Below are 13,120 nucleotides of genomic sequence, written 5' to 3'. Positions count from 1 at the left end.
AGTCTGTTATATGTTAATGCTTACCGCTATTCTTTCTGCAATTGCCTACACTGCAGCTTACAACTTATACTGGGCCTAAAGTTTCCATCTGTTATCTCCTTCTTTAGTGCTGACATTATCTCCATCTCCTATCTGACACAATGGCTATCTATTTTGCTAAGTACTATTTATGAATCAATAGGACCCGTACAGGCCATGCATTGCAGTGGCTACAGCCCCAAGTACGGGTGTTGTTGGAGTCGTCGGGAGGTGCGACGAGCTCTGGTGCTAGTGTAGCGCTCTACGGCCAGTTCGATGGTAAATGGAGGAGAATCTAACCGTTTTCTAGTTTCTACTTACCAATGTTCGTCTTCACTTCTTTCTGAACATTGTCCCCACAACCGGAGGCAAGCGAGCGCTGGCTACAATCTCTTAGTCATGATGTAAGTCGAGGCGGCTAACACGCGCAAGTTCCAGAGAGACAACGCCGAAAACAAACGCAGTGAGAGAAAGGATAAGCTGATAAGGGACGGAGAGGCGAAAGGTAGTCTGATATGAGAAGTGGAACGTTCTCCCACACACTTGGGCACCAGCGGCGTGAACTTCGACGGACGCAGCTACGAAGACGGGTACGAAGAGCACACCATAATGAAGGTGGCTGGGAACGAATACGGTAAACGTGACATGAAACAGATGCCCGTTCTGCGTGGACACGTATATGGCGGAGGCCACGAGGCAAACCCGTTAAACGAATCGAGTGAAACGTACGAGCACGTCGAAGGTGTCCATGGCTGCATCACCACTTCGACAGCAACGAAAATCCATCGCGAAGACAGCCACCGGGTGCGGCGGATTGAAGCATTTCAGAACTCCAAACACTCACAGAACGTCGTCACCAAAATGAACGCACCGGCCTCTTCCTCTAGATCGTGCGAACACGATCGACCTGGTTCAAGACGCCGCAACGGCACGCATTCCGCCCAAACGCAGAACAACCCGTCTGCAAACCTCGAAGTTCGACCCGAGTACCCACGCGTTACCTTGATCCTTTTCTACTTTCCATATCTGCGTTCGTGCGCACACAGTTTGCAGGTCTCCTGCCCCTTTCAATCACGAGTTCCCTTTATGCTCGAATGATTCTTTGCGCTAGGACCCTCGCTGAGGGCGAAATGGTGGATAAAATGCCTGACACGAGAAGGAGACTGGGTGTGCCGAAATGCTGCCCCTACACCGTCATCCACCCACAGGGGATCTTGAAAGTCATCACAGGAAGGTAAAACAAAATTGATCGCCGTGTCTTTCTCCATGGAACAGTAGCGCGACCATCTTGGAGACACGTTGTTACTCCCGGATTTGCGTTCGATTTCTATGTCGAGGATACCCAACGATGCCGTGGCTGCGAAAAACGCCTCAGCGGCGGCATCATGGCCGGGATGCAGCCTGAAGACTGGAGATAGTAGCGGAGTTTTTGTGACAAGCGCTCCGCCATCATTTGCACGTCACTGATAGTGATTTTCTGGTGTGCATCACGGTCATTCATGAGTCGGGGGGTTGGAACACACGGAGCGACAATGGTAGAGGACTTACATCAGTTATTGCAACGGCGAGGAACTCTAAATGCGAATATGGGGCGATGACGTCCCCCCGGAGTGTACACTGGTACTGAAGGTCCATCCGTCCATCCACGGAAAGCGGTCGTGCGAGAGCCATAGGCCCCGCGAGCGCGTTGAGGTCGGCGCCGTTGTGGATCGTCAAAGAAATGTCACATCCCACGATGTTGATATGCTCGATGCGCCGTCCGCGAGGACGCAGAAGTAGAAGAATCGGAGCCGCAGTAGACGCTGCGCGGACATGGAATCACGTCTGGTGGAATCACTTCTGGGGTTTCCCCGTTCTTGTCCTGCACCATTCCAATGGCCAGGTACTCCAGAAACGGGCACGCGCGCAGGAACGCAAGGAGCGCTGGGTAGTCGTACACGATGTTGAGAGTGAGTGACATGAGTTTCGAGGGGTTGGGGAGAATTGTCAACTTCGAGAAAGGCCATTCGTCGAGGCTGATGTAGAGCGCCGTTAAGTTGCGCAGGTTGGGGATATGCAGGAGGACGTCGAGCATCTTACCAGACTGTCTCTCGTCCTCGTAATCCACAGGGTATTCAGGGACCGTGAGGTTGATGGTTTGGACGATTGTACCCAGAGCAGCGCGATCGTCAGCAATGATGCGCACGAGTGAGTCCAAGCACTTTTGGAAACCTTGACAATCGCTAGCTGATGAAGGCCAGTGGAACCCGCATACAGTGCCGACCGCGCTGCCATCGGCGCATTCGTTCAAGCTTTCGCCATCACAATACCGGAATACCTGGAGGACGGCATCAAAAGGTGGTCTGGGGAGAGGCTCGATGTTCTGCTCCTGCACCTGCCAAGCCTGCGTACTACCTCAGCATCGGCGAATGGCCGGTCTCCAGCTTAACATGGCTTTACGTTCGGGTGACGTCGAGACACCAACTGGGCAGGGGAGGAGCAGAGAGCGATGGGGGGGATTTAACCCGTGATCGTCGTACACAGTGGAAACATGGGAGTATCCCAGACAGCGAAAGGGCGACAATATACTGGAATAAAAGAACAATTTGGATGCCCACGCAATGTCTGTGGGGCACTATCAGGCCCTGGTCCGAAGTTTTGGCTGGACGATTCCGGACGTGGTGACTGGGGAGGCGGTTGTGTGTAGGGAGGTGAAGGCGATTGTGGGGATCCATTGATTGAGGTGAGGTGAGGCCGCGCGTGCTATAGAATGTGCTGCAACGCGCCTCTACTGCACCATTCCTGAACACGAGAAAGTGAGGGCCCAATATCATTATTGGCTAAGACTGATGGGCTAGTTGTGTGGTGTGACTTATCTATTTGGCGACATCCGTAACGTAGGAATCTTCCTGAAGGCCTCATGTCTCTGTTGCTTCCCTGTCGCGCCAGACTGGGATCAACAGAACTCGCAGTTCGAGTCATACGGGCCTCGAGGATGCCTGACAGCCCGCTATCAGAATTCGAGGGTACAGATCCCACAGATAACTAGGACTTTCCGGGCTTCCAATCGTTTGCGGGGCTGGTTGGAACAGTGATAGTGACGGAGAGTGGGCACCACACATGGTGTTTGATGTGAGCAGCCCACCGAATGGAAAAAACTAGACGAACTGCCCTGCGGTAAGCCACAGTAAATGTAATCTGATTGCTGTTCTAGAACTTTGGGCCACTCACCATGACTCGACATTCGCACAACGTGGCGGAGGTATGTCAAGTGAGATGCCATTTTCGAAGACAGACAATGGCAGAGAAAATCTCCGCAGGTCCGAAGCTGTTATGCTCAGCCTCGCGACAGCGCTGCAAGGTGAAAACTACTTACCATACGGGTCTAGTGGTGGCTCACACGTGACGTTGCGCCACACTTGTTCAACTTTGACTGGGTCCTTTCGTCTGCTCCCAAACCGGAAAGATCGACGAAACGACCTATAAGTACGAGTGTCATTTTAAAGCCATGTCAATCAACGGAATACTCAATAATGTCCCGAATGTCAGCCGCTCCCTCCCCCAACGACGCCCGCGCGACAGATATCGCGGCTGAAGCGCCTGCAGCCACTGACGAAGAACCGAAATCCGGGTCACCACCGGACATCGACATCGACATTAAACATACACCTCACAACAGGCGCATTGCGAACTACCATATCCACTCCATGGGCCCTGTCGATATCGACAAATTGCGCAGCGCACTGGTCCAGGAGACCCGAGGACAATACATCGGCGGCGTAGACCCCGACGTCTTCGTCAAAGAATTCATGGGATGGAATAAGGGTACGGGCAGGTCATTTAGGCTCGAACAACCTTCCGACGCGAGGGTGTCGTGCTTGGTCGGTATGGCCAGCAAGCCTGAGACAGGGATGAACGCAGACTGGGTGAGTGACAGGACGCCAATATCATTCGTTTTCTAACACACCTACCTAGCAAACTACTCTAGCTGGCTGGCCACTCGTAGGCGAGCGAAAGGGAATCCAGCCTCTGGACTTTAAGGACACACATAACAGCCGCGACGCAGAGAGCCACCTTGGGCCGGACAACTGCATCTATTTCCTGAATAAGCCACTCGTCCCACGAGCGAAAGAACGAAAAGTGGACTTTGCCAACGTCCAAAGCTTCACTGAGCACAAAGCGGACGACAAAATGGACGCGTTCGTCGACGCTGGCGACGAAGACTACGATGGCGAGGCATATTATGTGATGGCGGGCTATTCGAAGCGTGAAGGAGATGCAGGAGAGGACGAGAAGGAGGAAGAGGACGAGGAGGAAGAGGATGAGACAGTCGGGAGCGCAGAACCGTATATCGCTGCATCTCCCACTGGCCTTGTCGATGCGGATGAAGGAGAGGCGCACCCCGAGGTGATGGATGACACGAAGCCAACGGCTGCTGAAAAATATCCTTTCGAAAACGACACGAAGCAAGGTCGAAGCACCCGAGGACAAATTGCAAGCTACGCCGGGGTGACGATGGCGATGCAGTTTAGGTCCCATTTATTCAGTGTTCTCGTCTGCGGGAGATACGCGCGGTTCATTCGCTGGGATCGTTCCTGCGCCATTGTCACTCGCCGCTTCGACTATACGACGCACCCGCTCATCATATTCGACTTCTACAAACGCTTCGCTCAGCTCGACGACGTCCAACGTGGGCTCTACCCAAACCTTCGCGCACTCAGCAGGCCAGCCGGAATGAAAGCTGTAGAAATGATGCGAAAATACGCAACATCGTACTTCACTGGCGAGCACGCTGACTTTTACAAGAAAGAACCGGATCCCAAGCAGCTCCCGCTGCTATCCTTGGTCTTCGGCGACGATACCTATGTCGTTCCGGCGCCCTGTTTCGATGGCGCGATGTACTCTCCGTTCGGTCGATGCACGCGGAATCGGGCGGTCGTTCTTCTGAAGGAAAGAAAAATTGCAAAGGAGGCGGAGGACGGAAGATGCGGAGAGGATGGAGAAATACTGTATCTCAAAGAGTACTGGCGCGAGGAATCCACGTTCACGAAGAAAGAGTCAGAGGTCTACAGGATCCTAGAGGGGGCGAAGGTCACCTTCGTTGCGAAAATGCATGCTGGTGGAGATCTCATGGGGGGCGACGAGGCGATCGCCACCATTGGCCACGAGTGGAAGTTGAAACCGTGGGTGCAGAAACCTAGCAAGCTCAGAATCAGACATTTGGTGGCTCATTTCATCGTGCTCTCGACCCTCGGCCGCGACCTCGCAACGTTCAAGACGGCTCGGCAGTTGGTGACCTGCATCGCCGATGCCATGGATGGTACGTACTCCATTTCGACGTCGCAACAAAAGACTGATTCCTTGACTAGCCCATCAGCAAGCTTATGAACTAGGCATCCTTCATCGCGATATTAGTGCGGGAAACATCCTCATGACGCTCCAACCCGAGAATCGCCGCGGTTTTCTTATCGACTGGGATCACTGTATCTTCCTGAACGATGCCCTTAAAGAACGCACGACTACCAGGGTCCACCGCACGGTGAGTGACAATGGTCATGCTTGTCGCTCAAACTCAATGTTGCGTAGGGTACATGGCAGTTTATGTCTGCATATTTGACGCAGAACCCTGGCAACGCCTCGCATACGGTCGTCGACGATCGCGAATCGGCGCTGCATGTGCTGACATACATGGCCTTGAAGCATCTCAGGCACAATACCACGGATGAGCAAGAGCTTGAAGGCATATTGCTCATGTTCGATGACTACGTGGCTCGAGAGGGCAAGCCAGACAAAGCATCCAAATACAAATCGTGGTTCGTCACCAATGGAGGGCCTGGGGTGAAGTTCGACATTCCTGCGATTACGTTCCTCATACGAACTCTTGCCAAATTCTTTTCCCCGCGCTATATCGAAGAGTACACCCAACCAGATGAGGCACTCCAGGTTATGTCACCTGAGGACTTGGCTGAGTACGAGAAAGAGAAGGAAGAACATCGCCTGAAGCTGGTGAAATTACTCGATCCCGCTTCGGACTTTGTGTACAAGACGATGCGCAGCTGGGCAGCGAAAATGCCCGAACCACCCGACAACATCACTCAGTGGGTCGACAATCTGAAAGGAGACGGGAAATCGTTGAAACGCACTGGTGATTATTTAGTAAATCCGAGGGGGGACAAGTCCCTCAGATGGGATGGACTACTATCTTATAGAACGGGCAATACGCGCCCTTCCACCTCATCCGACTAGTTTCCACAGTACACCCGCATATCTGATTGTATTATCTATTCGAAATCATATCATTGCAAAACACAGACAGAGAGCATGGTTCAAATCGCAACAATGGCTAAGCAGAACTGTGCAGAGTACGAGAACCAATGTCCACAATCACACGTTCGCGCCACGCCCTGTCTTGCAGCTCTAGTATATACATCACCATTCCCAGCGTGACTGCCTACTAGCGCCGCTGACGAATGATCTACCAATCAAGTGATTTGCGCAGCGATCGCGCGCCGCTCACTTGCACCTTTGGACGGCGTCTGCGATATCGTCTTCTGCGGGGCTTGATCTCTGTTTCGACGTAATGCTAATGTACTAGTTACAGAGCATCGAACGAATGACCTCCCTCATGAGACTTGGTGCGGCGACCCTCCATCGATTTCCTTCAATCGATGCTCGACTAGTGAAGTTCCACGGTCAATATCTGGGTGCGTTGAAGCTGTAAGACAAGTCACTCACACAGGTCTTCGACATTATCCACCCACAGGGGATCTTGAAAGTCATCACAAGAGGGGAAACCAAAGTCGATTGCCGTATTTTTCTCCATGGGACTCCCTCGAAAGTAGCGCGACCATCTCGGGGACGCGCTGTTACTCCCGGATTTGCGTTCGACTTCTATGTCGAGGATACCCAACGACGGCATGGCTGCGAAAAACGCCTCGGCGGTGGCGTCATGGTCCGGTATGCAGCCTTCACACTGGAGATAGATGTAGCGGAGTTTTTTTTACCAGCGCTCCCCCATCATTTGCACGTCACCGATGGTGATTTTCTGGTGTGGTTCATGGTCATTCATGAGTCGGGGGGTTGGAACACGCGGGACGAAGATGGTAGAGGGCTTACATCGCATACCGCAACAGTGAGGAACTCTAAATGCGAATATAGGGCGATGTCATCTTCTCAGAGTGTACACTGAAGGTACATCTGTCCAAGCATGGGAATCAATCGTGCGAGAGCCATGGGCCCCGCGAGCGAGTCGAGGTCGGCGCCGTTGTGGGAGAGTTCAGTTGTTGGCATGAGAAAATTCGCTCGTTGCTTCAGCTGAAGCAGGAAAGGTGTTCTCACAGTCAGTACTTGAATTTCCACGGTCATGGAATTTGGTTTCAACGTTTCAGTGCCTCTCTCTCAAGACATACACCCGAGTAATGACACGGTCGTGCGAGTGCTTTCACTTCTGTACGACGGGCAATTGCGCTCGCTGACAATCTGCGTGGCTAGTTCCCCTCCCCGCGTGTACACCGTGCGTACACCAAGAGTCGAAAAATACCAACGACCAGCTTCTAACTTTTGCAATGGCAGCCCTGTGACTGAAGCCATAAAGCTGCTACGAGGATCATCGGCGACGCAAACCATCACTCTTCATTTGAAGCTGTGAACTTCCCCCTTTGATGACCATTGGCGGATCGCCTCTGAATGATCAAGTCTCGATGAAGGGGGACGGACGGTACATTTGTCTTCGCATTTCCCCCCATTCTTCGGACTAAGACTTGTAGCTCTTCAGCTCTTCAACGTTCACGCCGTTCTGATGGAGCTTTCGTGCCCATCGTCGAAGAGAATAGTGCGTGGACATCTATCTCCGGCAATGCTGACGGCGCCGCTTTGAAGAAGGGGTGAGCATATGGACATATTTGTCGTAATGAACCAACGCCTTATTCGATGGACTCATCAACACCGCGTCGAGCGGCATCGAAGGGTGACTTGCGATCAAGTATCTGGGGTGCCAGTGCCACGGACTCTTGTCGAGGCTGTACTTAATAGGCGTTACCTATCACAGACTATTGCGGATATGAATATGACGAAGCAAGATGATGTACATGCAATTGACGCCGAAGGAAGACGAGCTAATCGTCTTCGACAAGGACGGGAGGCTCCCCGATGATATTGTGGGGCAGCCTCCCCTTCAATTCGCCGCCATCAGCGTACTTCTTGGTCCCCCAACGCCAGCCGAACAGACTGCTGTTCATTGTGCATACCCTATGAATTCCTACCCTATAACGGCGCTAATCTGTATACATCCGCCAGCCCCTGTGAACGAAGCCATCTTATACAAATACCACAGTTTCTTCAACGGCTTTAGGTGCAATGTCTCTCCCTTTCAAGTCCCGCCTTCGAAGGAACTATACGAACGCCGGGAGGATGTTTACAATCGTTCGTCCTACTCCCTCGACCGTTTCGCTCTTCCTCAGCAATATTCATAGCATTCAAGTTGGCATCTCCTGCATCCCGAAGTCTAGGCCAAGATGCTCCCTAGCGTGACAGAGGAGATCTCGCCACGAAGAGCACAATATCGTCTAATGTGTCGTCTACCATCAGCACCGCTGCGTAGTGAGTACTCAATTGACTGTCGTATACAGATTCTTACTTACAGCCATTTTGAGATCCCCAGAACGACATATTCAGATCACTATCCAGACACGCGCATCTCTCTCTCCCTCCCAGCTGCCTCGATTCCGTCCACCAGTCTCTCACGGTGCTCGTTGGACGTTAGCCCCCTGTGTGCGAACACTACTTCCCATAATTAGTCAGTGGCGCGGATCCACGTGACGGTTGAGTCGAACTTGAGCTCTTTGTTCCCATTGTTGCATCTAGCCACATTGAAAGGGCTACACGACAGCCGCATATAAGTATGTCCCTTTCATTCCATCCGACGACGTACTAACTTCGCCCGCGCACAGTGAAACTTCAAACAATCCAACCTGTTTACTCCTCCAAATAACACACCAGCAATCGGCCCAGACATCTTGTACACTCCTACCGCTCTGTGTGTCGCAGACTACCACGACTTCGCCATGACTAAGGCCGACATAGGAAAACTTCGCTGCGCCCTTGTCCAGGAAACACGGGGGGCACTACATCGGCGGGGTAGAGCCCCACATCTTCGTTGAAAGGTTCATGAAATGGAATCCCGAAACAGACGATGCGTTCAAGACGGAAAAACCATCCAAGGCTCGACTATCACGCTTGATCGGGATGGCGACTAAGCCTGAGAGCGCAATGAACACTGACTGGGTGAGTCGCGGTGCGCTAACACCACCTATTTACTAACAAAACTACTTAGCAATGTGCGTTCTCCCGCTGGCCACCCGTACGCAACCGAAAGGCAATACAGCGCCCCGATTTTGAGGACACTCATGGCCACCGCGATGCTGACAGCCTACTTGGACCCGACAATTGCATCTACTTCAGAGGGAAGGCAATCGTTCCGCGGCGCGTACGACGGAAGGTGGACTTCGCCAACATTCAAAGTTTCACGGAACACAAAGCGAAGGAGACAATGGACGCATTCGTCGACGCCGGCAGCGACGAGTACGATGGCCAGGACTACTACGTGATGGCGGGTTATTTGAAGCCCGAAGTATGCGTCGAAGAAGACGAGCTGGACGGCGAATACGACGGAAATGCCGTAGCCGAAGAGCCGTATATCGCTGAGTCTTCCGCGGCAGATGTCGACACGGAGGAAGGAGAGGCCCACCCCGATGTGGAGGACGACGGGGAGCCAACGCCTTCCGAGGACTACCCTTTCGAGAATGACACAAGGCAAGGTCGAAGCACCCGAGGACAAATTGCAAGCTACGCCTGACGATGGCGATGCAGTTCAGGTCCCATCTCTTCAGTGTGCTCATCTGTGGCAAGTACGCTCGTTTCATCCGTTGGGATCGTTCCAGCGCCATTGTTACTCGCCGATTCGACTACACTACGCATCCCTTCATACTGTTCGACTTCTACAAACGCTTCGCGCAGCTTACCGACGTACAGCGTGGACTCTATCCCAATATCTCCCGGTTGAATAAAAAGGATGGTGTCAAGGCGCTGAATATCCTGAAGCGCTTCAAAACGTCCTACTTCACTGGGGAGCGCCCCGATACATACAACAAGGATCTCGATCCTCAACAACTGCCGCTGCTACGTATGGCGTTCAAGGGTCAGGTCTACGTCGTCCCAGCCCCCCACTTCGACGGCGCAATGTACTCTCCGTTCGGTCGATGCACGCGTAGCAGGGCAGTCGTCCATCTACTACTCGGAGAAGTCCACTACTTCAAAGACTACTGGCGCGAATCCTCTCCTTGTACGAAGGAGTCAGATATCTATGGCATCTTGAAGAGTGCTGGAGTTACCTTCGTTGCGGACATGTACTTAGGCGGGGACCTCTTGACAGGTGACACTACGACCGCGGAGGCCGTCACCACCATAGGCCACGAGCATATCTCAGAACCCTGGGTTCAAAACCCCAACAAACTAGCAATTAGGGAATTGACGGCCCATTTTATCTTACTCTCGACCATTGGGCGAGACCTTGCGACATTTAGTACTGCTCGTCAACTGGTGACCTGCATCGCCGATGCCATGGATGGTATGTGCTCTCCTTTAACGTAGATTTCCCACACTTATGCATGGATAGCGCATCAACAGGCTTACAGGTTGGGCATTCTTCATCGCGATATCAGCGCAGGAAATATCCTGATGTCACTAGAGCCCGAGAATCGCCATGGCATTCTTGTGGATTGGGACCACTGTATTCTGCTAAACAGCGACACCAAAGATCGCACTGGTACAAGGATCCATCGAACAGTGCGTTTGGTCGTTCGCGTTCCTTGATAGATTGCGACTTAACTTCGACATTCTTATAGGGCACATGGCAGTTCATGTCGGCCCATCTGACGCTTTACCCTGAGACTGCATCGCATACCGTCATCGACGACCGTGAATCGGCCCTTCATGTCCTAACGTACATGGCTTTGAAACATCTTAGGCACGACCTCCCTGAGCAACGACTCAGGGGGACATTGTCCATCTTTGACGACTACATCGCGCAAGAGGGTAAGCCAGACATGGGCCTGGCGTCCAAACAGACCATGATCGAAAGGGGAGGACCACCCAAGGTCAAGTTCGCGGAACCAATCCGAGCGATGAAGCATCTCATCAAAGAGCTTTCCGAATTCTTTGCGCCCCGCTACAATGAAGACTACCTGAGCGACGACGATGACGACGATGGACGATCCTGTGAGGAGCTTGCGAGGCGCCAGAAAGCGAAGGTCGAATATCTCAAGCGTCTGGAGAAGCTACAAGATCCCGAGTCGGACATGGTTTACGCAACCCTGCGCAAATACGCCGCGAAACTGACTGAACCGCCTCAGGACATCACCCAGTGGGTTGATAACTTGAAACCGCAGAATGCTTCGAAGCACACACTCGAGGGTCGCGAGATGAGTATTAGGCAGAAGAAGATGTTAGGCTTGGACGGGCTGATGAAGTTCTCCGTGACGTCGTATCATTCTAAATAGGTTGTTCTTCTGACATCGATATTTATATAATTTGTACGCTTCTTCGCATATGTATTTCAAATAAATCATTTCATATAAATCACTTCACAGACGGAGGCATTGCCCATGAGATCATCTTATTATACAAGGCGCTGATGGGATACGAGAGGGTGTAAGGCGCACAGATACGCCTGTCACGGTGATGTTGTAGGTTACGTATGTTGTGTGTCGGGAGGGTCCGTGCATGGCATCCTGCGCGCCGCACGAGCCATCCCGCCGTTTCAACCACTTCAAGCATTCCTTATCGACATCTTTCGCAGCGGCGCTCTCCTCACGTCCGAATCACCCTTGAACGAACGCGATGACGTAGACCCGTCGCTCGTCGCTCGCTGCATATATGGTGCGTCCCCTCCTCATCGGCATCACACATCGGCATCACAACGCCGGCACTCCGTCACCACAATACATCACCGCCCGTTCACCGTAACTCTGAGCTTCTGCCGTACCGCGGACTACATCGCCTTCCCCATCTCCCGCGCCGTTCGTTAATGGAAAATCTCGGGTGAGTGAGTGGGTGGTGAGTGAATTCAAAGAACGCTCAACCTGACACTCTGTTTGGCTTCGGCCTTAGTGGAGTCATTTGAGCTGCTTTGGCAGCGTCATTGCCGAAGCATGTATGGGGACGCCTCGTACCCTTCCATAATGTCCACGAAAGGTGCATCATCGCGGCGCGAACGATTGGTAGAGAGCTACAGTTATTAGTACAGAGAGTGGCCGTGGAATATCCAGTACTAACTCTGAGAACACACTTCCTGTGCAGCCGAAACGGCGCCTTCCTCATGCACCATTCGCGTCTGAAGGGAGGGAGGGAGGGCATTCCCGGAGATTTGATATCCTTGGTAGGTAGCGGCAAGAGGTGCGTGCAGCCCTGCCTTCTCTCGCTCCTTTGACGCTGAACGTCGTAAATGACTAGTCCAGACGCCCCATCAAGCATCATACATCAAGCTCAAGTCTGAGCCCACTGCAACAAAGTGTATCCTGCATTAATCCTCAATCCTCAATGCAATGCAATACAATTCACGTCTCACCGCCGCCTTGCCTCACCCTCGCCCTTATTTTCACATCCAACACATCAAGCTCAAGATTCGGATTCGCACTGATTCCCGGACGGTCCATATCGATGTTGGGCAGGGGTGTAGGACTCCCGTGTGTCGGGGGATCTTTCACCTTTCGTTGTAGCATATGGAGCAGAGACGCGATTGCTCGCGCTTTCGTGCATTTGACCTTGCGCTCTGGGCGAGCATTCAGCCCTAGTGATAGCTCTTCGATGTCCGACATTGGGCCCGCCCTCACCGTGCTCCTGCGCCGGCAACCGCCACACCCCGGCTCCCTGCACGTTTCCTGCACACGTCCGTGTACTGGCGCCTTCCCAGAAGAAGCATGCACACACATACGCGTGTTGCTATGTGTTGTGGTGGTACGGAGTATAGCACCACGTCGGTCTTTCTGGCTGCACGAGAACAACGATCCGAGGAAACAATATGATCCCAGAATACAAGAAGGGCCGCTCCCACTGCATGCCCCCATTG

The 13,120-nt window shown here is 52.7% G+C and overlaps 4 protein-coding genes across 4 annotated transcripts; 3 read left to right on the top strand and 1 right to left on the bottom strand.

Annotated features, from left to right (window-relative positions):
- Positions 1-1,741: 1,741 nt before the first annotated feature.
- Positions 1,742-2,732, bottom strand: PC9H_004405 (uncharacterized protein; the record flags this gene model as incomplete). Its single annotated transcript, XM_036773989.1, has 2 exons — positions 1,742-2,401; positions 2,676-2,732. 2 exons carry the CDS (start codon positions 2,730-2,732, stop codon positions 1,742-1,744), a joined length of 717 nt encoding a protein of 238 aa, XP_036635462.1.
- A 798-nt stretch (positions 2,733-3,530) lies between these two features.
- Positions 3,531-6,243, top strand: PC9H_004404 (uncharacterized protein; the record flags this gene model as incomplete). The annotated part of the gene is made up of 4 exons (XM_036773988.1): positions 3,531-3,923; positions 3,973-5,317; positions 5,367-5,536; positions 5,584-6,243. The coding sequence occupies 4 exons, from the start codon at positions 3,531-3,533 to the stop codon at positions 6,241-6,243; spliced, it is 2,568 nt and encodes an 855-aa protein (XP_036635461.1).
- A 1,832-nt stretch (positions 6,244-8,075) lies between these two features.
- On the top strand, positions 8,076-8,468 carry PC9H_004403 (uncharacterized protein; the record flags this gene model as incomplete). The annotated part of the gene is made up of 2 exons (XM_036773987.1): positions 8,076-8,235; positions 8,293-8,468. 2 exons carry the CDS (start codon positions 8,076-8,078, stop codon positions 8,466-8,468), a joined length of 336 nt encoding a protein of 111 aa, XP_036635460.1.
- A 694-nt stretch (positions 8,469-9,162) lies between these two features.
- Positions 9,163-11,552, top strand: PC9H_004402 (uncharacterized protein; the record flags this gene model as incomplete). The annotated part of the gene is made up of 6 exons (XM_036773986.1): positions 9,163-9,279; positions 9,329-9,812; positions 9,865-9,883; positions 9,936-10,621; positions 10,670-10,839; positions 10,899-11,552. The coding sequence occupies 6 exons, from the start codon at positions 9,163-9,165 to the stop codon at positions 11,550-11,552; spliced, it is 2,130 nt and encodes a 709-aa protein (XP_036635459.1).
- Between the last annotated feature and the right edge of the window lie 1,568 nt (positions 11,553-13,120).

This window comes from Pleurotus ostreatus (assembly GCF_014466165.1).
Source record: "Pleurotus ostreatus strain PC9 chromosome Unknown scaffold_2, whole genome shotgun sequence".
Classification (NCBI taxonomy): Eukaryota; Fungi; Basidiomycota; class Agaricomycetes; order Agaricales; family Pleurotaceae; genus Pleurotus; species Pleurotus ostreatus.
This window is presented reverse-complemented; position numbering and strand designations above follow the sequence as displayed.